The 25,441-nt window shown below is 47.9% G+C and overlaps 1 protein-coding gene across 1 annotated transcript in view; it reads right to left on the reverse strand.

Moving 5' to 3' along the window:
- Positions 1 to 1,363: 1,363 nt before the first annotated feature.
- The window catches only part of LOC307096494 (lysine-specific demethylase 5D-like), a 67,733-nt gene continuing 43,655 nt past the window's right edge, over positions 1,364 to 25,441 (reverse strand). Inside the window, 15 exon segments of the mRNA XM_079766161.1 lie at positions 1,364 to 1,984; positions 2,088 to 2,296; positions 2,409 to 2,487; positions 2,731 to 3,330; positions 3,483 to 3,620; positions 3,752 to 3,931; positions 4,355 to 4,440; positions 4,443 to 4,492; positions 4,986 to 5,344; positions 6,244 to 6,340; positions 7,834 to 7,981; positions 8,105 to 8,229; positions 8,316 to 8,497; positions 9,513 to 9,707; positions 9,826 to 9,945. Of these exon segments, the coding sequence (XP_079622287.1) occupies positions 1,823 to 1,984; positions 2,088 to 2,296; positions 2,409 to 2,487; positions 2,731 to 3,330; positions 3,483 to 3,620; positions 3,752 to 3,931; positions 4,355 to 4,440; positions 4,443 to 4,492; positions 4,986 to 5,344; positions 6,244 to 6,340; positions 7,834 to 7,981; positions 8,105 to 8,229; positions 8,316 to 8,497; positions 9,513 to 9,707; positions 9,826 to 9,945 (2,730 nt within the window). The 3' untranslated portion in view covers positions 1,364 to 1,822.

Genomic DNA, 25,441 nt, shown 5'->3' on the forward strand with positions numbered 1-25,441 from the left:
TCAAACTACACCCAGTATATCTGAGCTTCAGAGAATGGATCCAAACTGTCTTCTGTTTAGGGTAGTGCTTTCAGCCTGCAGGAAGGGGACCAGGGCGGGGGCGTTGAGAGTCTGCTCTACCTCTCCTTGCCAGGGTTGGCTGGCTGAACTCAGAGGGAGCTCGGATCAGCCTCCCCAAAATGCAATCACAAAGCCCAGCTCTCCATCAATCTCCACAATATAAACCTTCCCAGGGAATACTGCCCCCAAATTCCTGCTCTGTGAGGACCCATCATCCTTGGAACTATCCAAGTAGAAGGGGTTCAAGTCAGTCCTGTGCGGGTTTCAGATCTCTCCACACAGCTGGTCTCAGCCCTCCAATCTGCCTTGCCACCAACTCCCTAGGATGAAGGATTCTGGGAGTCTCCACAGGTTGGGGGAAGGAGTTCCAACATCACACTGGACATGGGATAATCCCTTCTCTTTTTCCCTAGACAGTTTAGTCACTGACTGGGGCTCTGCACAAAGCCTTTAGGGAAATAGAAGGTCCCTCCAAGTCACTGGGTGTAAGCAAACCGCCTCCCAATTCTCTTTCTGACTCACACACTGCAGGAAGCCTTTCCAGTTAAGAGCCTGGGGCACACAATAGGTATACTCCTTTCCTGGGAAGGAGTGGTTGCAGTCTCCCAGGCAGACAGAATTCTCCTGGTTCCCTCTGCCCAATGCTACATGAGTTCTTCCAAATCCTGCTTCTTTGGGTTTGTGATCCCTGTGTGGGGTCTCAGGGGTAGGGAGCTTTGCAGCTGCAACATCCCTCAGGCCTCTCTGCTGAGCACCTGCTCCAGGGGGCTCCACCTTTCTCTGACTCCCCTCTTCTTACCCGGCTATTCATTCTTTCTTTAGTGGTCCTTAGATATATGTCCAATTAGCTACATTTCTCTTTTTATTTCTAGCGATTGTGTGTTATTTTATTTTAAATCCAGTCCCTGGTGGGAGCAAGGTCACACAGCCTCCAATTACTCTGCAGTCAAATTGCCCTTCCCTTAATCAAGTAATTTTTCAATAAGTGATATTGGAGTAATTGAGATCCACAAAGCAAATAAGTGAACCTTAAGACTCATATTTTGTACAAAATTAACACTCCCCAGACTTATCATAAAAAGGATCATGGAACTAAGACTATGTACTTACATAATTAAATTCAATATTTCACTCCTATATTCCAAGAAGTGCAAATCAGATGCAGTTTTAAAACACACTCATTGTTTTAAAGGAAGTAGAATAAAAGGTAGTGGAATCTTTGAAGCACCAAAATATTTTAATATATAAGGAGAAAAAGGAAGGACTATAGGAAGGGGTTGAGAGATGAGACACATTTGCCTTTTTGAAGTTTTATTTGCCCCAATCTAGAATGAAACTGGCTTAAGAAATCAATCATTGTATTCTGGTCCCAGTAATGCCTCTGGCATACTCGGAAGTAGAATTCTAGGTACTGTGTTTAGGACCTGAGCCTAAAACATTGCCTTTACTAGTTAGGTTATTAAAAACTCTAAAGGGTCAAATTCTCAATAGGAAATAAAGTCCAGGTCACAAATAGGACTAGGAGACAGCAAAATTTTTAAAAATCCACAAAAACTTTTTTTTTGTGCTGTTGTCACAACTCTTGCTGCTGAGGGTAGGACAAGAACAGCAAAAGAGTTACAGAGGAAAAGGTTGTGGGACCTGAATCCTTTTGTCCTAAGTTATTTTGGTTCCCATTCATTATGTGAGTATGGTCTGTAGGAGGTATCAGGAGTATATTTTCATGATCTGCTTCCTCCTCATACCCTTGCTCCTCCTGACCCTACTCAGGCTTAATTCTTGAGCACCGTGGCTTTTTTGACTCTCTCTCTTCTTGAACAAGATGCTGACTCTTTCTATCCAGATTTACTTTCTGCTGCTGCTGTTGTTGCTTCTGTAATGTCTGGACCCTTATCAAACTTCCTTGATGCTCAATCTTCTCCACCTAGAATCATACACAGAGAACAAAAATAAGTTGTGGGCCAGTAGTCAGGCTTGCACTCCCTACCTACTTGGTGTAGCTTCTTGGCTATGAATTGCTGTCTTACCTCTAAAAGTGTATGAATCCGTTTAAGGTCTGGAGGCTGCCCAGCCTGCAACAATTGCCAGATGCTATTGTTTTCATCCAGTGTCACCTCGAGAAGATCCCCCTCCAGCATGAGTTCCTCTAGTGGGGCTCGGATCTCCTCAGGTAGCTCCAATATGGGGCCAGTCAACTGTGGCAATAGTGAGGACAGTAGCCGCAGGTCTGGGTGGACTATGGGACAAGATAATTTAGATTTTTGCCTCTGGTTGTATCCTTAAAGCCAAAAGACCATCTAGTTCATTAGTAATATCCAGTCAACAGCCTACCCACAGCCTAGACCTACCTGTTTTCCTTGAGCCTTGTGCTAAGGCTACCTTCTCAGGACTGGTCATGTTATCTCTGTTCTTTGGCAACTTTTGAACCTGCCAAGGAGAGCAAGAATGGATTAACAGTACTAGAAGAATTAGGCATTCTTCTTCATCATCTAGCGCTAACCTAGGGACCTGTCCACCTCTTGGAGGAGAAAGGCAGACACAAACTGACAGCAGGGATGCAAAGTGGCTGGATGAAAGGAGATAAAAAATGAGATAATAGTGACAAGACTAGAGCCAAAATAGGGGTAGAGCTAGGAGATAGAAGTTCAAAGGCTGGGTTGCACAATTTACCTTAGGTATATACTTGCCATTGACTTCTTTGACAGGCTCAGCGGTGGGGACTAAAGGATGCATAGGGGACTCCTTGAACCTGTGTTCAGCCTGTAGCTGTTGACGAACTTCAGAAAGTCTTCCCAACAGAGTTGTCACATTTTCAGAAGCCAGAGCCTGTCTGGCACGACCTTGCCAGACAATGGCTCTCTCTGTGAGGCACTGAAGGGCCTCACCCTCAGGCAGCCACACAGGCAGTCTCTGCAGAGCTATTAGCAGTGCCAGGACAGTCTCCAGGCGTGGACGCCGTGAGCGCATGCACAATGGACACAAAAATTTGGTGTTCCATTCCCACCAGGCCAGCAGTGGGGATGAGGTGGAACTGGCCCTTAGGGAGCTGAGGAGGCGGGGTACTGGCACACATTGCCCATGAAACCAGTGCTGACACAGGTCACACTGTACAGTTCCCACCCCAGCTGGCACCTGACCACACAGACAGACGGAGGTTGCAGAGGATGCTGTGGTCGATGATGCTAGTCGGCCAGGCTTAGCGGAGTTGTTGTTTCGCAGCTGCAGGATACCCTCCTTCTCTTTCTGTTCCCCCATCTTGAAAGCCACAGTCTGTTGTGCCCAGGATAGGGAAAGAAGTAGTCATCAGTCCTCCCTTCTTTGATACTAACATCCTACTTCCAAACTAGGAGAACTGAGGCCCAGGGAACAAGTGGTCACTCAGGTCATAAACTTATTTACCCATCTGGGCCCAAATCCCTTACCACAAAGCCTGGATCCCTGAGGTCCTGTGCAGACAATCCCAGCAGCTCTGTGTCAGACTGACATAATCTAAGTTCTTTGTCTGTCCACTGGTTGCGCCTGGTGCTATCTGAGCTCATATCTGCACATGGGCAAAGCACCTGAGGCAGGAAAACAGAAAAGAAATGACCAGGAACCCCCAACCTCTTCCTCTACTCAGCACACCGCACTCACCTATGTAATCATGAGTCATCTCAAACCAGCCAAGCCAGGAGAAGAGTGGAGGTCTTACCTCCAGCAATGTATAACATGAATTCTTCTTCAGGAAGGTCTTGGAGGCCTTCTTTCTCCAGGAGTGTGCTAGCAGTACCAGCTGCTCTAGCTGTCTCAGCTCCTCAAGATTCACAGGTAGATCCCGGCCAATAGCCACTAGGCCCTCCAAGTCATCCAGGCAGGGATAGTGGTCACCATTCTGACATAGGGGCAATAGAAATCTCACTTAAATTATGTCACCAACCATTATATCTTGACTGCATTGGGCAATCATGAATATTTTCCTATGCAGTATTATGGCATTAAGGAAAACCTACACTATTCTGAAATAGAATATGAGATGTCTTTCTCCCAGAATTCCTAGTTTCATTGCCTCAAAAAACAACACCCACTTAACAAGCCAGTTATTTGTTATGCTTTGATTCTTACTGACAGTGTCCACTTAGCTCTAGACCTATACAAATGTCTCTTCTTTCACTGTTATCCTAACAACTACATTTCCTTTAGGCCTCCCCCAACGGGCTACCTCTTTTCTAACCAAATCCAATGGAGTTAAAAAGTCAAACTGTCTTTTGTTTTTGTGGCTGCACACCAATAGAAAAGTATGAAACAAGGTCCTCACTTGGATCTCATCCACATCAGCTATCCATGCCTGTGCTTTAGTTAGCACTTCTTTGAGTGCCTCGATGTTAGGCAGGTGAACAGGATGTTTTCTGCCTCACGAATTATGGTTTCCAGTGTGGCTGGTTGATATTTCTGGCTAAACATAATGGAGAAAAGAGAAATACATCTTTAACCTTTTGCACTTGGATGTCGAGTGTGACTCGACACCGTTAGCATTAGAATAAAGGAATTGAGAAAAAAGCAAGCGAGTGCAAAGGGTTAAAAGTCACATGTATACAGGCATATTTTTGGTTCTATTTCCTTGCCAAAAGCATAAGCTAGAAAAGATTGAACAGGGTAACAGACCAATAATTGCTGAAGTATGAGGAACTCTCTAAATAGTGAGGCAGACATGTGAGTATTTTATAAGTCAGATGCCACATCTGTGATCTAAGAACTAATTCAGTCTAGGAATATTTCCTTTAATTACTGTTTTGACACAGTAGGAATATTTATGTAACTGGATGCCAACCTTTACAGTTCACCACATGCCTAAACAGAGTCTGGTGCCATTGAAGCCATATTTAGGATCACACACATACTCTGAAGAATGGAGTCAGGGTACATATGGGAGAAAGGCTAGGTCCCACCTGGCTTCCAGGCAAAAATGGGCTTTTTCTTCCCAGCGCTCTGCAATGGTCAGCAGCTCCTGAAGCTCAGCACAGGCCTTGTCCACAGAAGGGCTGGAGGCTAACTTGGCGCCCATAACAAACAGCCCCTGCATGATAACCAGAGAGCCCCTTTGAGCTGAAGGGGCCACTGCTTGCTTCACCTCATCTAGCCATCGTGCCTGTTCCACCTGCTGCTGGAGCTGATGGGCTTCAGGCACCTCCACACCCAGCTGTTGCCCCCTCTTTAACAGAGATCGCAGTAGCCCTAGAATAGGGGGCTGTGAGGCCAGGGCCTCCCTGGCCTCCGCTTGATAGGCTTCCACCTGTTCCAGGATATCCTGCAGAGATACAGGATAAAGAAAAGATTAAGTCAGCTGGAAAAATCAATCACCTGGACCTGGTCTCTACTCACCTTCTCACATCTATATATATAAAAAGCCAGCAACCTTAATGCTGCAACAACCAAAATGACAGGTTGCTATGATGCCCACTGTGGCCAGAGAACCAGCCAGATCAGGGGGTGGGGCCCACCGGCCAACCTCCTGGGGCCCCTCCCCCGGCTGGCCCACTCGATTGGATTCTCCCACCCCGATCAAGGATGGGGCCAGCCAGCCAAATGCACCCTTACCTCCACCCTTCCCCATGGCCAGCTGCGTCTATCATAGGCCCACCCCACCATGATAGACTCGCAGCCCCTCCCCCAGCCTGACTCCACCCCAGATTGGTCCCCCACCCCAATCAGGGGCAGGGCTGGCTGGCCAATCGCCCATGCCCCCTCCCCGCAGCTGGCCGACCAGACCCCACCCATGCACGAATCTGTGCACTGGGCCTCTAGTAAACATATACTGATTTACACTTATCTTCAACCATGCCCTGAGACATGTGCTTGATAGGTCCTGTATTCACTGTACATCAACCTGCTTTTCCTTTAATTATCTGAAAACTTCTTGAGACTTTAAAGTCTGTAAAAGAAATCTCTCTACTACTGTCAGATTTGGCAGTCCCCAAAGTCAGATTTTATGTAGCTTTCTGCTTACCACTTTTGTTTTGAAGGCCATCCCCTATTATAAGCTAACAGGCCTGAAAGTGTATTGCTCTGCCCATCTCCATAGCTTCTCAAAGAGATGTATTATAAAGAGCTATTTAGAATAATCAGGTTCTCAATCTTCCCTGCTATCTGAGACTTTACTGATACCTATTTTTAACAAGAATTCCAGCTTGCCAGGTCCATCCTCACCTTGACAATGCCAATCTCATTCACAGCACATGGCAGGCTGTCCATCTGCTCAAGAAGGACGTGGAGCTCTGCCAGGGTCAGCTGTGGAGTTTCAATTCTATAAGAGTCAGAAAGAAAGAACTCACTAAGTGAATCTTCCAAGGCCATATTTCATGCATCCGACATCCTTATTTCTCCTCCATGTCACAGTAATATATTTGAAGGTTATCCTCTACATTTAGGGACTATAAACCAATAAATTTGTATTTCTTTTCAAATACAGAAGATAAAAAGGTTCTATATGAACCATGAATTCATTAATATTGCTATCTTTACTTTTTAAAAAACATAAATGGACACACTACAATATACAGATGATTTACAGTAGAAGTTTACACAAGAAACCTACATAATTTTGTTAACCAATGTCACTCCCTCTCCCCCCACCAAAAAGCACTGGTCTGCATGGCTCAGTGGTACAACATTAGCCTGCCACTGGATGATTGAGAGTTTGGTTCCTGGTCAAGGGTATGTACATGGGTTGCAGGTTCGTTCCCTATCCCGTCATGTGCTTGAAAGAGGCAAGCAATTGATGTATCTCTCATGTCAATGTCTCCTCTCTCACTCTCCTCCTCACCTCTCCCTTCCAATCTCTCTAAAAATCAATGGAACAAAAACAGTATCCTTGTGTGAGGATTAAAAAAAAATTAACCTTTGCATTAAGGAAAATATTCCAAATACATTTTTAAACTAAAATTGAAATCTAAAAACTAAAGCCAAAAGAAAACATAAAAAATATGCAGGACCTTGATGAAACTTGACACTCTAAGTTGATGAAAAAAAAAAAACAAAGGAAGGTACATAACTGACTGTTAATAAGGGAACAATCCATTGATAAACTAATGTAAAGTAATTTTAGTTGTTTTTTTTAATATAAATGAAGTATTCATATGTATATTTTAAAAATTTCTTTTAAGAAAATCTGACTTTGACATTATAATAGCTCCTGTTCTTTCTATTCTTACCTGAAATTTGTAAGTATGTGTATATAATCATTAACTTGATTTCTCAGCCAGAAAAGTATCATATGCTTTTGATGTCCATTACATAAATATAATTTAAAAAATTTCACTTTAAGCCAAGAATGAATTTTATTGAAATACATTTATGAAATTTGAATAATAAGTATGGTAGGGCTGCAATTCTCATTGTTATTCACAGTAGAAGAACTATAAGTATTCCTCAGAGATATTCCAGATTCAGTTCCAGACCACTGCAGTAAAGTGAATATCATGATAAAGAAAGTCATAATCTTGTTGCTGGTGGAGGATCTTGCTTTCAACTTGTAAAAAACAAAACATTCATGAAGCACAATAAAGTGAGCTATGCCTGTACATCCTATATTTGAAACTATTTTCAATGATTTCTAGTTCATATTACATTGTTTCATGTTTTATCTAGCCATTGTCTCTATAACTTAGTGTTGAATCCATGATTCTTCAACTAGTATATCTGTAAGTTTTTATTACTAATATGGCCACATATTACTTATTAACATTTGCTATCCATTTCCCATAATGCAATCCTTTTTCACCCTTTTTTTTAACATACCTAGCCTCTTGGCCACTAACCAGCCCCAGGACTTGGGTAATACAAGCTTCTGCTTCATCCAGGCAGTTCTTCAGGCGTTGAAGCAGCTCACTGGTAGGAAAGCGTTTCTCATGGGCCTCAGACTCCAATGCCCTTAGCTCTTCAAAGCCTGCAGATAGAGTAAAAGTTGCAAAGAGATAGTGCTACCAAAAAAAGAGGAAGAAAAAAAGGCTGTGAATGCTGAAACACAACAGAGCTTGCCCATGTGTCTTTCCATTTCTCATCAACTTACTGCACTTCTGGCCATTCTCTACCTCCAAGGCCACTCGTACTTTGTCTGCCCAGGAGTCAAAGGACTCAGCCCGAATCTTCAGCTTATGTAACATAATGGGTAGCTCATCCAAGGTGTACCGATATCTGGAGGGGGGAAAAAGGCAAGAAAAAGGACATCTGACTCAGTTCTGTAACCTCCTCTGTATCCTCTAAATAGGCCCCATGCTCACCGCAGGTACTGCCGGCTACGTGAGCACTTGCACAGGTCACTGATGTGGGAAAGGCAGACAAGGCTGTCTGGGCAGTCATAGCAGGCCAGAGCTGATAGGAAGCACGTTGTCTTGCACTTGATGCATTGGCGCTCATCATCCGGGAGTAGCTCGAAAGCCTCTCGTTCAGCCTCCGTGATTCCCTGGGGGTGTTCAACCCACATCTATATCTATAAAACCCTAATATGCAAATAGACCAAATGGTGGAACAACTGGACAGAACAACCGGTTGCTATGACATGTGCTGACCACCAGGGGGCACATGCGGAACATGGTGGGCATCGGCCACGGTGGGATGGTGAAGCAGGTGAGCGGGGGAGCCAGACCAAGGCAGGGCGCCAGTTGCTGTCAATGGGGTAAGCCTACGGTGGTTACTGAAAATTCTTTGCTCCTGTGTGCCACAGTCCCGCCCAGCACTTGCACCCATTGCTGGCGCCAAAATTTGTACCCGCTGCTGGCGACATCCCTGCTCACAACTACTGCTGGTGCCCAGCGCAGGCCCTGATCACCCTGAGGGCTTCTCCACCTCCCCCTGCTCCTGAGGGGTGATCAGGACAGCAGCTGTTGCTGGTGACAGCCCTCCTCGCATCTACTGCTGGCCCCAACGCAGGTCCCAATCACCCCTGAGGGCTTATCCACTTTCCCATTCCTGAGGGGTGATGGGGAGAGCAGCTGCCTCTCACAACCTCTGCTGGCAACAGCCCCACTCGTACCCACTGCTGGCGCTGGCCCCAATCGCTCCACACCATCAGCGGGTGCGAGAGGGGCTGGTGTCGTCATCATGTGGAAATAGTGGTGGCAGGAATGGGGCTGCCGGCAGCCAGGGGATTGGGCCCCACAGCGGGAGGGGCCAGGCAGGGTGCGGAGGATGGGCCCACAGTTTCTTTCATGAACTGGGCCCCTAGTACACTGTAAAGACCAGGAGCAGGATTATGGACAACCCACCTCAGTCAACTCTAAGCTGTTTTGTGGGCTCATCTTTGTTAAGATAGCTGTAGGGAAATTGTAAGAAAAAAATATAAACACATGGTCTCTGTTTCCATTTAAAATGTCTGACTCAGAGATGCAGCATAGAGTGCTTATTCAATTTTTGTCTTTGTCTCTCTTCCATATTCTACTTCAATGAATTCCTAAGCCCTGTACCCACTACCCACCCACCTTTTCCAACAAAGCCTTTCGTAAACGTCGCTCCTCCTGCACCATTATGAACATCTCCTTGTGCACAGCCCTAGCCAGATTCAGGTCCAACTTCTCTGGAAAGGCAGCCATCTTGCAGATGAGCTCCTCATGGGAGAAGACACAGTAGCGCTGGAGCTGGCGGTAGTGTTCAATACATTGGCGTCCAGCTGGTAGCTGCAAGTAATTTAAGACACTGTGTTATCTGGGAGTCAGTGTTTAGATGCTCCACAGTGACCTCTACCTTTATTCCTTGTGTCTGTCCATCTCTAAGCCCACCATATCCTTAACTCACCCAGTCAGCAGTGCAAAAGTTGACAGCCTCAGCAAAGTTGTAGCCTTGGTTAAAACCACTGTGGTAAGCCCGAGGGAAAGTAATAACAAATTCTCCTGCACACTGGTTTGTGCGAACAACCTAAGAAAAGAGAGAAAGGGGTTTGAGTCAGGACTAATGGGATGTAGGCTTAAGATTGCCTGTAATTCTTGTTACAGGTGTAGGGAAAGGAAGAGACATAAGCTCTATATTCATTTAAGTGCTTTAAAAGAGAAATTGAGAATGTGAGGTTAATAGTAATATTACAAGCCATGGCCTGGTGATTCAGTTGGTTAGAACACTGTTCCGTATACCAAAAAAGTTGTGGGTTCAAGTCTCACTCAGAGCAAAGTGGGAAACAACTGATTTATGTTTCTCTCTCTCTCTCTCTCCTCATCTCTCTCTAAAATCAATAAACATATCCTTGGGAGAGGGTTTTTTTTTTTAAGTAATACTTAGAGAAAAGTATTGTGCAATACAAGAACTAAATATAAGTGAACCATAAATATGTGAAGAAAAATTTCAATTTCTTCAGTTAATCGAGAAATATAAATTCAAAAAGTTAGAAACTACCACCACACATAATGAAAGGTAAACTCTAAAATTTCATCCCTGTACTAAACCAATGGTTAAATTGGAAGAAAAGGTCAAAGTGATACCTTTTAATTACCTAGTTATTAATAAAGGAAAGGAGCCAAGAGAAGGCCAGACATTATAAGCATGGTGATTTGTGCAGTTTGACCAGGCAGCTGCAAACTCACACTCCTCAGGGACCACCAACCTATGCTCTGCAGATCACAGGGGAAAGGTTCCAAAAAAAAGGAGATAAGTGCATGCCCAGTGAAGCTGTGGTGACATGGGGAAAGTGTTAGTTATATCTGGGGATAGATATCGCTGGCCAGAGTGGATGTAGCCACTGTAAACCCATGAAAATTTGGGAATACATAGTCCCGTAAACAAAGGAGTTCTCTCTGTGTTTCTTGTGACTCTTGGCTCTCTTGTATTTGCCTGTGTGGCCCATGGCCAGGCAGATACAACATGCAATGGACTGATGAACTGCAGCAGTAAAAACAAACTAAACAAGCCCAATGTTGGCTTGGACTATACCCTGACATGGAACAGAGACTTTGGACACTGGCTCTAATTCTAGCCTTATAATTAAAGCCATAGCTACACCTATGGCAGGACTGAGGAAAAGGGGACCTTTAAAATTCAGGGTTTAATTCCACACAAATAAAATCACTCCTACTTGTTTCAAAAAATTCTTTTTCTTGGGATATCACAAGAATTCCACTACCACAAGCAACAGGTATGGATGAGTATCTATTCCCACCAGAAACAAAAGTATTTTCAATACTGTGTAGAAGAATCACAAATTATAAATACCGGGAGAACATTTAATAGAAAAAAAACAAAACAGCAAAAAACTTCTAAATTTTAGTAAAAGAGGCTTGTGCTGTAATTATTTCAACCTGTCTACAACCCCAACAATGCAATCTCAGCAGCTACAATAGCAATAGCAATATAAGATCCTGATACAGCTTACTGGTGTCAGAATACAATGTGGATCTTATTTCAAAAAAAGTGAGGACATGTGTATTATTTCACCTGCCTGAGAGTTTCCCCAGAATACAAGTGGATTCACAGGCTCTGTTTGTTGAAAGTATATAAAGTCAAATGTATTAGCCACAGTACAGCTTCCTGTGGTAAAAGGAGAGGCTAGGCAAACAACAGAAATTCTGAAATGCATCAAAATAAAAAGGTTACAGAAATATTTGGAGGTGGGGTTATTAAGTGTTCTGCAAAAGCTCCCACATGTTAGTAGGAATTGAGAAGGCTAGAAAAAGACATGAGAAGACCCTAAGCTCCCACCTTTGGTAATCTTTCAACTAAACAAACTATGACTACTACACAAAAACCAGCACCAACCAGAACTGGGTATTGTGGGTAGACATGAGTTGCCATAACATAATACTCAAATATTCAGTGTTTAAGAAAAAAGTAGGAGGCATACAAAGAAACAAGAATGTATGGTATATTCAATACAAGTATCCCTGATAGCCCAGGCATTGGACTTACTAAACAAAGACAGAAAATAAACTCTTAAATAGGCACAAAACCTGAAAACAATAAAAAAACATGATGCTCCACAAGAAGAGAATCTCAAAAAAGATATAACAATTAGAAAAAGGCCAAAAAAAAAGTATTCTGAAAGCTAAAAACTACCACAATTGAAGTGAAATTCACTAGACAATTTCAATAAAGGTGGAAAGGAAAAAAGCTGATGGGCTTTAAAATAAGTCATTTGACCTTATCCAGTTTGAGAGGAAGAACTAAAAGAGAACAAAGGAAAATAAACAGGCCCTGAAAGACCTGTAGGGTACCATAAAGTAAATAATATATACAAACTGGGACTACAAGAGGAAGAAGAGAGAGATAAAGGGGCAGAAAGAATCCTAATATATAAAAACCTGGGTCGTAACATCCAAAACGACCAAAGGCTCAACCAACCAGAAGTCTGCAACCCAGCACTGACTGTCCCACTGCTGCAGGCGCCACGACCCACCACTGACTGCTGAGGGGGCTGCGAATCAGGCCTGAAGGGAGGGCCAGGGAGAGAGAAGCAGGGTCTGACCCATAGCCTCCGTGGTAGCTGTTGATCAGCCCTTGCCTCTCTTTCTCTTGGGGCCTGGCCAGTAGCTATGCCTCTCTTTCTCTTGGGCCTCTGCTGGGGCTGCTGATCAGCCATGCTTCTCTGATCAGGCCTGTTGATAGGCCTGGAGACGCTGACTAGCATAGAAACCAACCAATCAGAACCAAATCTGTGAGAAGTGTGAAGAGCCAATGGATGCCGAGGAGGCAGAGCTTTTGATGCTGACTGGCATAGAAACTGACCAATCAGAACAAAATCGGTGAAGTGCCAGAAGCCAATGGCTGCCTAGGCGGCAGAGCTTTTGACGCTGACTGGCATAGAAACCAACCAATCAGAACCTAATCTGGGTGAACTGTGAAGGCAGAACCTAAGGTGGGGGCTGAGGAGGGGTTTTAAGGGCAACAGTTGTTTTGTGTAAGGTGTTAAGAAAGCAGTTCAATGTTTTCATGACCAGTTTAGCAGTATAGTGCATATGGCTGGTTACCAGTCCAGATATAGGGATTACGTATTTTTGTCTGCCAAAAGCATCTCATCCTATTAAAAAGGATTCCCCTCCCCCCGCCCCATTTAAGCAAGCCTATCCTACATAATCTATCTATACTACGAAAAGGGCAATATGCTAATTAGATCAGGTCGACCGGCCACCTTCCGGTCATCCGACTTCCTTCCAGACAAAGCCATGGTGTTGGGGGCCAAAGCAGAGGCCGTTAGGGGTGATTAGGTCAGCAGGGGAGGGCAGTTGAGGGCGAGATCAGGCCGGCAGGGGAAAGCAGTTGGGGGCCAGATCAGGCTGGCAGGGGAGGACAGTTGGGGGTAACCAGGCCAGACAGGGAGGGTAGTTGGGGGCAACCAGGCCAGCAGGGGAGGGCAGTTGGGGGCAAGATCAGGCCAGCAGGGGAGGGCAGTTAGGGACGATCAGGCAGGCAGGCAGAGGTTGTTAAGGGTGACCAGGCAGGAGGCAGTTGGGGGCAAGCTTAGGCCGGTATGGAAGAGCAGTTGGGGGCAAGATCAGTCCAGCAGAAGAGGGTAGTTAGGGGCAATCAGGCAGGCAGGCAGAGGGGTTAGGGGCAATCAGGCAGGCAGGAAGAAGCAGTTAGGGGTGATTAGGAAGGCAGGCAGGTGAGTGATTAGGAGCCAGAAGTCCTAGATTGCAAGAGGGATGTCCGACTGCTGCAGGGATCGGGCCTAAACTGGTGGTCAGATATTGCCCAAGAGGTGAAGAAGTGAAAAAGGAAGGAGAAACCCCTAGGGACTTTGTCTGCAGTAAATATCTATATACTAGAGGCCCAGTGCATGAAATTTGTGCACGGAGGAGGGGGGGTGGTGTGTCCCTCAGCCCAGCCTGCACCCCCTCCAATCTGGGACATCCCTCTCACAATCCAGGACTACTGGCTCCTAACCGCTCACCTGCCTGCCTTCCTGATTGCTCCTAACCACTTATGCCTGCCAGCCTGATCACCCCCTAACCACTCCGCTGCCAGCCTGTTTGCCCCCAACTTCCCTCCTCTGCCGGTCTGGTCACCCCTAACTGCCCTCTCCTGCAGGGTTGATCACCTCCAACTGCCCTCCCTTGCAGGCCTGGTCCCTCCCAACTGCCCTCCCCTGCTGGCCATCTTGTGTCCACATAGGGGCAGGATCTTTGACCACATGGGGGCAGCCATATTGTGTTGGAGTGATGGTCAATCTGCATATTACTCTTTTATTAGATAGGATAGAGGCCTGGTGCACGGGTCGGGGCCAGCTGGTTTGCCCTGAAGGGTGTCCCGGATCAGGGTGGGGGTTCCCTTGGGGCGTGGGGCAGCCTGAGCGAAGGGCCTGTGGTGGTTTACAGGCCAGCCACACCCCCTGGTGACCCAAGAGGAGGCCCTGGTATCTGGAATTTATTTACCTTCTACAATTGAAACTTTAGCCTGGAGCGGAGCCAAGCCTCCTGCTTGCTCCGTGGCTGGCAGCCATTTCTTTTGGGGTTTGTGTACCTTCTATAATTGAAACTTTGTAGCCTTAAGCGGAGGCCTGGGCCGGCCAGGGTGTGCGGAAAGCTTGGCTTCCTCCATTGACAGGGGAAACTCTTGCCTCCTGCTCTTCCAGCTCCGTAGCTGCCGCCATTTCTGTTTGGATTTGTTTACCTTCTATAATTGAAACTTTGTAGCCTTGAGTGGAGGCTTAGGCCGAAGGGCAGGCGGAAAGCTTGGCTTCCTCTGTTGCCGGGGAAACCCAAGCCTTCCTCCCGCTCTCTGTGGCTGTAGCCATCTTGGCTGGGTTTATTTGCATATTTGCTCCTGATTGGCTGGTGGGCGTGGTTTGTGGGCGTGACTTGTGCGTGTAGTGGAGTTAGGGTCAATTTGAATATTACTCTTTTATTAGGTAGGATATGTATGTGTGTGTGTGTGTGTATATGTGTGTATGAATATATGTACATATACATACTAGAGGCCTGATGCGTGAAATTCCACAAGAGTAGGCCTTCCTTCCTCTAGCTGCTGGCACTGGCTTCCCGCTGGCACCCAGGCACTTGGCTTTGCTCCAGCTGCCAGCAGGCATCTGGGACCCAGGCTTCTTCTGGAAGGACATCCGGAATGATGTCTGATCTAATTAGCATATTACCCTTATATTATTATAGGGACCCCCCTAAAGTCCCGGTGCACAAATTTGTTCACCTTGAACTGTGGGCTGTGAGGCTACAGTGGGCACGGGGGCAGGTCTCATCCCATCCTCTGCGCCCACTCCCAGCCTCTTCCGCCGCGGCCCTCAGTCCCCTCTGTGCTGGCAACCTCACTCCTGCTGCTGCCACTCCCATGCGCTGACAGCATCAGGCCCCACTTGCACTTGCTAACGGCATGGAGCAATTGGGGCCGGTGCCCACAGTGGGTGCAAGCGGGACCAGTGCTATTAGCAGGTGCGAGTGGCGACTGCTGCCCCGATCATCCCTCAGGAGCAGAGGGAGGTGGGAGAAGCCCTGAGGGATATTCAGGACCAGCAGCCACCGCTCGCACCTGCTGAGGGCGCCAGGCGATCAGGGCAGCAGGTGCAAGTGCCAAGTAGGACCGTGGCACATGGGAGCAAAGAATTATCAATAATCACCAGAGGCTTGCCCCTATGACAGCAATCAGCACTCCGCCTTTGTCTGCCACCCCCACTCACCTGCTCCACCATCCCGCCGAAGCCGACACTTGCCATGTTCCGTGCTCTGCCACCTGCTGCCAATGCCTGCCACATTCCACGTGTGCCCCCCTGTGGTTATTGCACATCATAGCAACCAGTTGTTTGGTTGTTCAGTTGTTCTGCCTTTTGGTCTATTTGCATATTAGTTTTTTATTATATAGGATTATTATATAGGATACTACAGGCCCGATGCATGACTTCATGCATGGGTGAGGTCCCTCAGCCTAGCTGGCAATCAGGGCCAATCAGGACGTCTTGCTCAGTCCGGATCAGAACCAATCAAGGCTGGCCAATGGGGGTGAGAAGGGGAGGGTTGGGGCTGTGGGAAGTTGGCTGGCCAGGGAGTGAGGGGCTGGGGGAGGTTGGCTGGCTAGGGGAGGGTTCATGGGAGGTTGGCTGGGAGAGGGGAGGGGCTACGAGAGGTTCTGATCTGGGCTGGCCAGCCAGGAGGAAGGACCATGGGGGGGTTGGCCGGCTACAGGAAGTTGGCTGTGGGAGCACACTGTCCACCCGTGGGCAGCTCCTGCATTGAGCTGCTGTCCCTTGGTGGTCAGTGCGTGTCTACCAGTTGTTCCAGTCATTCCGGTTGTTTGGTTGTAAAGATCATTTAGTCTTTTATCCTATCTAATAAAGAGGGCATATGCTAATCAACTCTCATACCATTGCAAAGATGGTAGCACCCACAGCCAATAAGGAGGGAATATGCTAATTGACTGCCACACCCTCAAAGATGGCTGCACCCAGTCCCCTCAGTTCTGCTGGGGTAGCAGGCACATAGAAGGCTGGGCCTGCTCTGCACACCTGCCTCCAGAGTCCCCCAGTCACCTCAGATCCCCCAGCCGCCCAGGACTGCCCAAGGCTCAAGTAATCAGGGCCGGCCGAGGCTTGTGCTGCCGGCAGTGGCAGCAGCAGAGGTGTGATGGGGCATCAACTTCCCCTGTTCACTGGGTCGCCTTCTGCCTCTGAGGACTCCCAGACTGTGAGAGGGGACAGGCCGGGCTGAGGGACCCCCCTCCAGTGCATGAATTTTCATGCACTGGGCCTCTAGTAAATCCTACCTAATAAAAGAGTAATATGCAAATTAACCATCACTCCAACACACAAGATGGCTGCCCCCATGTGGTCAAAGATGGCTTCCCCCATGTGGACACAAGATGGCCACCACAAGCAGGGGAGGGCAGTTGGGAGGGACCAGGCCTGCAAGGGAGGGCAGTTGGGGGTGATCAGGCCAGCAGGGGAGGGCAGTTGGGAGGGATCAGGCCTGCAAGGGAGGGCAGTTGTGGGCGATCAGGCCAGCAGGGGAGGGCAGTTGCGAGGGACAGGCCTGCAAGGGAGGACAGTTGGGGGTGATCAAGCCTGCAGGAAAGGGCAGTTAGGGGTGACCAGGCCAGCAGAGGAGGGATGTTGGGGGTGACTGGGCCTTCAGGGAAGGGCAGTTGGGGGGGACCCAGGCCTGCAGGGGAGAGCAGTTGTGGGGGGACCAGGCCTGAAGGGGAGGGCAGTTAAGGGTGACCAGGCCTGCAGGGGAGGGCAGAGGCTGAGATTGGAGAGGGTGCAGGCTGGGCTGAGGGACACGCCCCCCTCCGTGCACAAATTTCGTGCACCGGGCCTCTAGTGTGTGTGTGTGTGTGTGTGTGTGTGTGTGTGTGTGTGTGTGTGTATGTGTGTGTGTGTGTGTGTGTGTGTATATATATATATGTATATATATATATATATATATATATATATATATATATATATATATATAAAGGTAATGACCGTGACAACTGAAACGACCATTCAACTGGTCACCATGCAGTGCTAGCATAGATGCATAGACACAGGTAAAGTCTATGAGTAAACTAAGAATGAACAATACAAATGCTTGCCTTAACGGAGCTTACACTGTAAGGTTAGTTCAGGGATTAAAATTCAAAATTGCCACCAGCATAGACCTGAGGTGCCACTTCTCAGAGTGGCCAGAGATATACCAGGTAGCAGACTGGGGGCGTGATTGAAGGTCTGGAGCCGACGTGAAGGCGGGTTCATTATGGATTTCCCAGAGGAGCCAATGCCTGCTTAGGAGGCGGAGATTTTGATGCTGACTGGCATAGAAACCAACCAATAAGAACCTAATCTGGATGAACTGCAAAGGCAGAACCTAAGGTGGGGGCTGAAGAGCTGTTTGGTGTAAGGTGTAAGAAAGCGGTTCAATTTTTTTAATAACCGGTTTGGCAGTATAGTGCATATTGGCTCTTATTCCAGATATAGGGATTATGTATTTTTGTCTGCCAAGAGCATCTCCTCCTGCTGAAAAAGGTTCCCCCCCACCATTTAAGCAATCCTATCCTATATAATCTATTTATATTACTAAAAGGGTAATATGCTAATTAGACCGGGTCGACTGGCCATCTTCCAGAGGTCCGATTTCCTTCTGGACAAAGCCATGGTGGTGGGGCCAAGGCAGAGGTCATTAGGGGCAATCAGGCTGGCAGCGGAGGGCAGTTGGGGGCAATCAGGCCAGCAGGGGAGGGCAGTTGGGGGTGACCAGGCCAGCAGTGGAGGGCTCTTGGGAATGAGCAGGCCAGCAGGGGAGGGCCTTTTTGGGCAATCAGGCCAGCAGGGGATGGCTGTTGGGAGAGAGATCAGGCCAGCAGGGGAGGGAAGTTGGGGGTGACGAGGCTGTCAGGGGAGGGCAGTTGGGGGCGACCAGGCCGGCAAGGGAGGGCAATTGGGAGCATTAGGCAGGCAGGCAGGTGAGTGGTTAAGAGCCTGTGGTCCTGGACTGCAAGAGGGATGTCTGACTTCCAGTAGTCCCCCAAGGAGTCCCAGAATGGAGAGGGTACAGGCCAGGTTGAGGGACACCCCTCCCCATGCATGAATTTCGTGCACCAGGCCTCTTGTCTATATATATAAAAGCCTAAGCAACTATTATAACCAAATGACTGGAATGACTGGTCACTATGACATGCACTAACCACCAGGGGTCAAATGCTCAACACAGGAGCTGGACCATGGTGTTCAGTGTGCTCCCCCAGCAGGAGTTCCACAGCTGACTGACCCACCCGTCCCTGCAGCCCACCACCCCGGCAGCAGCCACACACTCCCTCAGTAGTCCTGAAGGTCCAATCTCTGGAGAATTGAACAACTGAACAACCAAACTGGTTGCTATGATGTGCAATAACCAACGAACCTGCACTGCTAGCATGATCCAAAAACAGAGCTGCCGGCCTCCTGGAAGTCGGCCTTGAGCACCATGGCTACTTCCTCTCCCTAGACACTCCACGAGGAAGAAAGGATATAAAAGCAGCCACCAGGTGGCTCCCAACAACCGTCATGAACATCAGCGGGATGGATCCGGATCCTGGGCCAGCAAGGACATCCCACTACACACCCAGAGGGCCGATAGCGTCCCGCCCATCCGCACACATGCATGAATTAATGCACTGAGCCTCTCGTTCTATATAAAATGATGTAAGACCCTGACCAGGTAGAGCTCAATTGGTTAGAGTATAGTCCCAATACTCCAAGGTTGTAAGTTTGATCTCTGGTCAGGGCATATACAAAAATCAATCAATGAATACATACGAAAGTGAACAACAAATCAGTGTTTCTCTTTCTCTCTTGTACCCCTCCTCTCTTTTTTTAAAGTCAATTATTTTAAAAAAAGTGCTATAGGAAGTCCTTCAGACTGAAATGACACTACAGGATAACTAGAAGCCATACAAAGGAAAAACACTAGTAAAGGTGTCCAAATATAAAAGCCAAAATTGAGTATTTTATGACCCCTCTTATTTTCTTCATAACTGAAAAGAAAAGTGCATGAAATAAACAGTAATTATGAAACTATAATAGTGGGCAAACAATGTATAAAGATGTAATTGTGACATCCTATCGTATATGATAAAAGACTAAAATGCTAAGTGTCCGGTTGTCCATTCAAGCAAATCAAAGTGTTATGCTAAGGCCACTCAAACGTTCGCTATAATGTGCAATGACCACCACGGGTTCGCTCTGACTGATAGGTTAGCTTGCTTCTGGGGTCTGGCTGATTGGGACTGAGCGAGACCAGCCGGACATGCCCTGGAGTCCTCTCGTGTCTCTCCCTGCCCTGACTGTGCACTGGTGAGGTCCCTCGGACTGGCCTGTGCCCTCTCCCAATATGGGACCTCTCGGGGATGTTGGAGAGCTGGTTTCAGCCCAAACCCGCAGGCCAGGCTGAGCGACCCTACGGGTGCATAAATTCGTACAGGGTGTCTAGTCCTATATAATAAAAGTCTAATATGCAAATCGGCCAAATGGTGGAATGACCGGTTGCTATGAAGTGCACTGCCAACAATGGGGCAGATGCTCAATGCAGGAGCTGCCCCCTGGTGGTCAGTGTGCTCCCCCAGGGGGAGTGCCGCTCAGCCAGAAGCTGGGCTCACGGCTGGTAAGCGCAGCAGCAGTGGTGAGAGCCTCTCACGCCTCCGCGGCAGCGTTAAGGATGTCTGACTGATGGCTTAGGCCAGCCGTCAGCTGGACATTTCCCGAGGGCTCCCAGACTGTGAGAGGGTGCAGGCCGGATTGAGGGATCGCCGAGTGTGTGAATTTTGTGTACCAGGCCTCTAGTAATAATATAAAGGAAGAGGGACAGAGCTAAATAGGAACATTTGTGTGTTTTTTAAACTTACTATTAAAGGGTAAGTTGTTATTAATTCACACTTGATTGTTATAAAATAGTAATTGTAACATGACAATAACTAAGAAAATAATGAAAATATAAAGATAGACATTAACCCAGAACACTAGAATAACCCACTTCATCGCAAAGAAAAAATGGAAGAAATGAAGAACAAAAAGATACATGTAGAAAAAAATGGAAGAAGTTCTTCCTTATTAAAAGTTATATTAACTTCAAAATTAAGTCTGATTTGTTGGACCGCTTATTTATATACTTGAGGCCCGGTGCACGTGCACCGGTGGGGTTCCTCAGCCTGGCCTGCACCCTCTTATAATACGGGACCCCTAAGGGGATGTCTGACTACCGGGTTCGGCCTGAAGAATGTAGCAGTGTGCAAAATGGCAGACAGCCATGGAGGTGTCCAAACCCAGGCCATGCGCTGCTCCCTCTCATCCTAGCCCCACTGTGACTGCTGCAGTTTGGTAGCGTATGCCTCAGAGGTGGGAGGCGCTCATGCCGCCAGAACTGCGTTCACCAGCCGTGAGCCCAGTGTCTGGAGCCTGTCGGTTAGCTGATCACTGTGAGAGTGCATTGACCACCAGGAGGCAGCTCCTGCGTTGAGTGTCTGCCCCCTGGTGTTCAGTGCGCATCATAGCGACCGGCTGACCGGTCGTTTGGTTGACCAGTAACTTAGGCTTCTATATAGCATACCAGAGAACTGGTGCATGAAATTTGGGCCACTCAGCTGGGCCTGCACCCTCTTGCAGTCTGGGACCCCTCAGGGGATTGGGCCTAAGCCAGCTGGTGGACATCCCTCTCACAGTCCAGGATCCCTCACTCCTTATTGCCTGCTTGCTGCTCCTTACCACTTGGCTCACTGCTCCTTAGTGCTGCTGGCGGAGGTGGGACAGGCTCCTGCCACCGCCAATGCATTTGCCAGCGGTGAGCCCAGCTTCTGGCTAAGTGGTGCTCCCCATGTGGGAGCACACTGACCACCAGGGGGCAGCTCCTGCATTGAGCATCTACCCCCTGGTGGACAGTGTGCATCATAGTGGCTGGTTGTTCCGTTGTAATGGTAGCTTAGGCTTTTATTGTATAGAAAATAGAGGCCCAATGCGCGTAATTTGTGCAAGGGGCTCGGCCCTCGCAGCCTAGCTGCCTTGCCTGGCCCGCAGTCCTGGCTGGCCCTTGCAGCCCCTTGCAGCCTTGGCCGGCCCCCGCAGCCCCAGCTTCATCTGGAAGGTCGTCTGGAAGGTCGTTCTGCTGTTTGGTCTAATTAGCATATTAGCTCTTTATTATACAGTGAATGGACAGATTATTATGCGTTCAGAGATCATTTGAGAGGATCTCTGATTAAGATCTGCAGTAATTTGATGCACTCTTGCCCTTGTTGTCTTGTACCAGTCTTGCCACTCTCCATTCTGCCCTAACATTGACCAGTCGCTGATGGCCACAATTCGCACCTTCAGACCCAGATTTTCGGCTGACAGTCCAGATTTTAAACACTTTAACAACAGCTGCTCTTGTACATTTAACGAATTCAGCTGTTTTTCTGATACTTGCTCCATGGCTCCGAGCGCCAACCATCATCCCACATTCAAAGGCTGTTAAGTCATGTTGTTTACCCATATCTTCAGAAAAAATCACTTCTACTGTCGTGGTAAACAACCTGCTTCCCTATTTATAATGGTCTGGCCCTCTAGCAACTTCAGCGCAAAATTATAGCTAATTTGCCTACAAGCGTCATGTGGTCATAATAATCTGGCCACTCAGTGTATAGGATAGATTGATTCACTGGTTGATTCTTGGATGCGTCCTGACTGGCCTATCATGAAAATGCTCTAATCAACTGAGTTCACCAGCTGGGCCAATTACTTATTTTATGAAAAGTACAAAAGGAAAACAACAGACAATCAAAAAAAACAAAATCTAGCTCCCTATAATAATGAACAAAAATTGATGAACACTTAGTAAGAGAATGACAAGACTCAAATTATTAAGATAATATATAAAAATGGGGATATCGCCCTAGCCAGTTTTGCTCAGTGCTTAGAGCATCAGTCAGAGGGTCTGAGGGTCTGATACCGAGTTAACAGCAAACACCTCGGTTGCAGGTTTAATTCCCAGGCCCAATAGGGGTGTGAGCAGGAGGCAACCAATTGTTATCTCTCTCACATAGATGTTTTTCTCCCTTCCCTTGGCTCCTCCTTCTCCTTCTCTCTAAAAATCAATGGAAAAAATATCCTCCTCTGGTATGGTAAAGATTAAAAAAAAAAAGTGGGGATATTATTATTAACCTTATTAGAGGCCCAGTGCGTGAAATCGTGTAAGACCCAAAGTCTGGCCGCTGCAGGAGCCTGAGTCCCGCCCACCACCATTGCTGCCACGGGACTCAGAGTCCCGCCGCTGCTGCCGTGGGACCCATCAATGCATCTCCTGGTGACCAGTTGTTTGGTCGTCCTGCGTTCCAGCCAATGGCTTTTTATAATATAGATAGTAGTAAAGTAGATAAAGAAAGTAGTGAATAACACCAAATTAGGTAGTCTAGACAAAATATACCAATTCTAGTCTTGGATATGTTTAGGAGTGTGTTGAGTATATGTGGGAGGGAAAAAAACTGTGAACAAAAATAATGAGGAAAGACAAATGGTATAACTAGGTACCTAAATGATTTCACTATCATCAATATTCAAAAGCTTTTTTTTTTTTTTTAGATAATAAGGGCAAGGGGAAGAGAGAGAAACATCAACATGAGAGAGAGACATTAATTGGTTGCCTCCCACTAATGGCAGTCATTGAACCTACAATGGAGGTGCATGCCCTTCACCAGGAATCAAACCTCAAACCCTTTTGGTCCAAGGACTGATGCTCTAACCACTGAGGAAACTGGCAAGGGCAATATCCCCACTATGTTAAGAAAAGAAGTTAAAAATGCAAGTAAAAACTGATAAAATTTCATCCCTTGGTGAAGGGAGCCTTGCAAATGCCAAGTCCAATTTGTACAAATGGAAAATCTAAGGGAAGTGGACATAAAAGTGATAAAAAGTTGAGCAGAGATTAGCCCAGACCTTAAAGAAGTTCATAAAAAAAAAAGTATAGTGTGTTGCATAGTGTATGTTAGTTTTCTTATAGACATTAGTGCTTATTCACTCTCTTTTGCAAAACTGGCTGATATAAGTCAATCCTGGAAATTCCCTAGTCTGAAACCACTCCCAGACTCCCATGGCTTTATGAAATTAGAATTTATACCTTATAAACAGAAGACCAATAATAGACTGGGAGGCAGATTAAAAGGGCAAATCCATGTTTCAGCTTTTATATCCTTCCTACCTAATAAAACAGTAATATGCAAATCATCACTCCGCTACACTCACAAGCCACACCCACCGGCCACGCCCACCAGCCAATCAGAAAGCGAATATGCAAATACACCTAACCAAGATGGCTGCAGCCTCGGAGAGCACCGGTTGTTGGAACTGGGATATTGGAGCCGAAGATCAGAGGGGAAGATTGGAGCCAGGGGGGGTCCCCCACAGCTGATCAGAGCCAGCTGGGGTCCCCTGCATGTGATCGGAGGCAGCTGTGGTCCCTGCCCAGGTCCTGAGCCTCAGCCAGAGGCTTGCGGCATTGGCTGGGGGCGGAGCTGGGCCACTGGAACCAGCTGGGGTCCCCTGCGGTGATTGGAGCCAGCTGGGGGTCCCTGAGCAGGGCCCAAGCCTCAGCCAGAGGCTTGCCGTCTTGGCTGGGGGTGGAGCCCCGCGATGGGAGACAGCTGGGGGTCCCTGCCCAGGGCCCGAGCCTCAAACAGAAGCTTGAGGCCTTGGCCTTGGATGGAGCGGGGGACAGTGCCAGCTGGGGGTCCCTGCCCGGGGCCGAGCCTCAAACAGAAGCTTGCGGCATTGGCTGGAGGCGGAGCGGGGCGATCATAGCCAGCTGGGTGTCCTGCCCGGAGCCCAAGCCTTGGCCAAAGGCTTGAGGCCTTGGCCGTTGGGGCGGAGCCTGGCGATCGGAGCCAGCTGGGGTCCCCTGAGGGCAATCGGAGCCAGCTGGGGGTCCCTGCCCAGGTCCCAAGCCTCGGCCAGAGGCTTGCAGCCTTGGTGGGGGTGGAGCTGGGTGATTGAGCCAGCTGGGGTCCCCTGCGGGTGATCAGAGCCAGCTGGGGGTCCCTGCCCAGAGCCCAAGCCTCAGCCAGAGGCTTGCGGCTTTTGTCGCTGCGGCGGAGCCTGGCAATCGAAGCCAGCTGGGGGTCCCTGCCCAGAGCCCGAGCCTTGGCCAGAGGTTTGAGGCCTTGGCTGGGGGCAGAGCGGGGTGATCAGAGCCAGCTAAGGGTCCCTGCCCAGAGCCCAAGACTCGGCCAGAGGCTTGCGGCCTTGGGCTTGGATGGAGCCAGGCGATAGAGCCAGCTGGGGTTCCCTGCGGGTGATCAGAGCCAGCTGGGGGTCCCCTGCCAAGGGCTGGAGGCTTTAGGCCTTGACAGGGGCGGAGCCGGAGATCACAGGAGATAGGTGTGAACTACAGAGGAAACACCTTTTCTGACCTCTCATTGGCTAAGCTCCCTGTATGCCACTGGTAATATTCTTAGTAACTTAGGTATAAGAATCCAAAAAGGTGATCTAGGGCTTTTCCACTACACTCCTCGAGAAAAAACGAAGGTCCCCTGCTGGAGGGCTAAGAAATGTCATATCCTGCCCTACACGGTTTGACTCAGTGGATAATGCCTAGGTTTGCCAACCGCAGAGTCCAGGTTAGATTCTGATCAAGGGCATGTACCTAGGTTGCAGGCTCCTCCCTGGCTGGGGCCCAGGTCAGGGCTCATGAAGGAGGCAAGCAATCTAAGTATTCCTCTCACTTTGATGTTTCTCTCTGTCTTTCCCTTTCTCTTTCACATTCTCTAAATTCAATGGAAACATATACTCAGGTGAGGATAAAAAAGAAAGAAAGAAAGAAATGCATATTCTATGAAAGACACATCTTGAAAATGCCTAAAGAAAGTTGTCATTTTCTCTTGGTGAAGGGACTGGAGTCCGTGTTGATGAAAACACCTTGGTGGCTGTGGTGACTTGCAGTGGCTCCAGCAGTGGGGTGATGGGGCTGGTGCCTTTCCCTGATCAGCCTGGTTGTCTCTCACAAAGGGAGGCCAG

Source organism: Cnephaeus nilssonii (assembly GCF_951640355.1).
Source record: "Cnephaeus nilssonii genome assembly, chromosome: Y".
NCBI lineage: Eukaryota > Metazoa > Chordata > Mammalia > Chiroptera > Vespertilionidae > Cnephaeus > Cnephaeus nilssonii.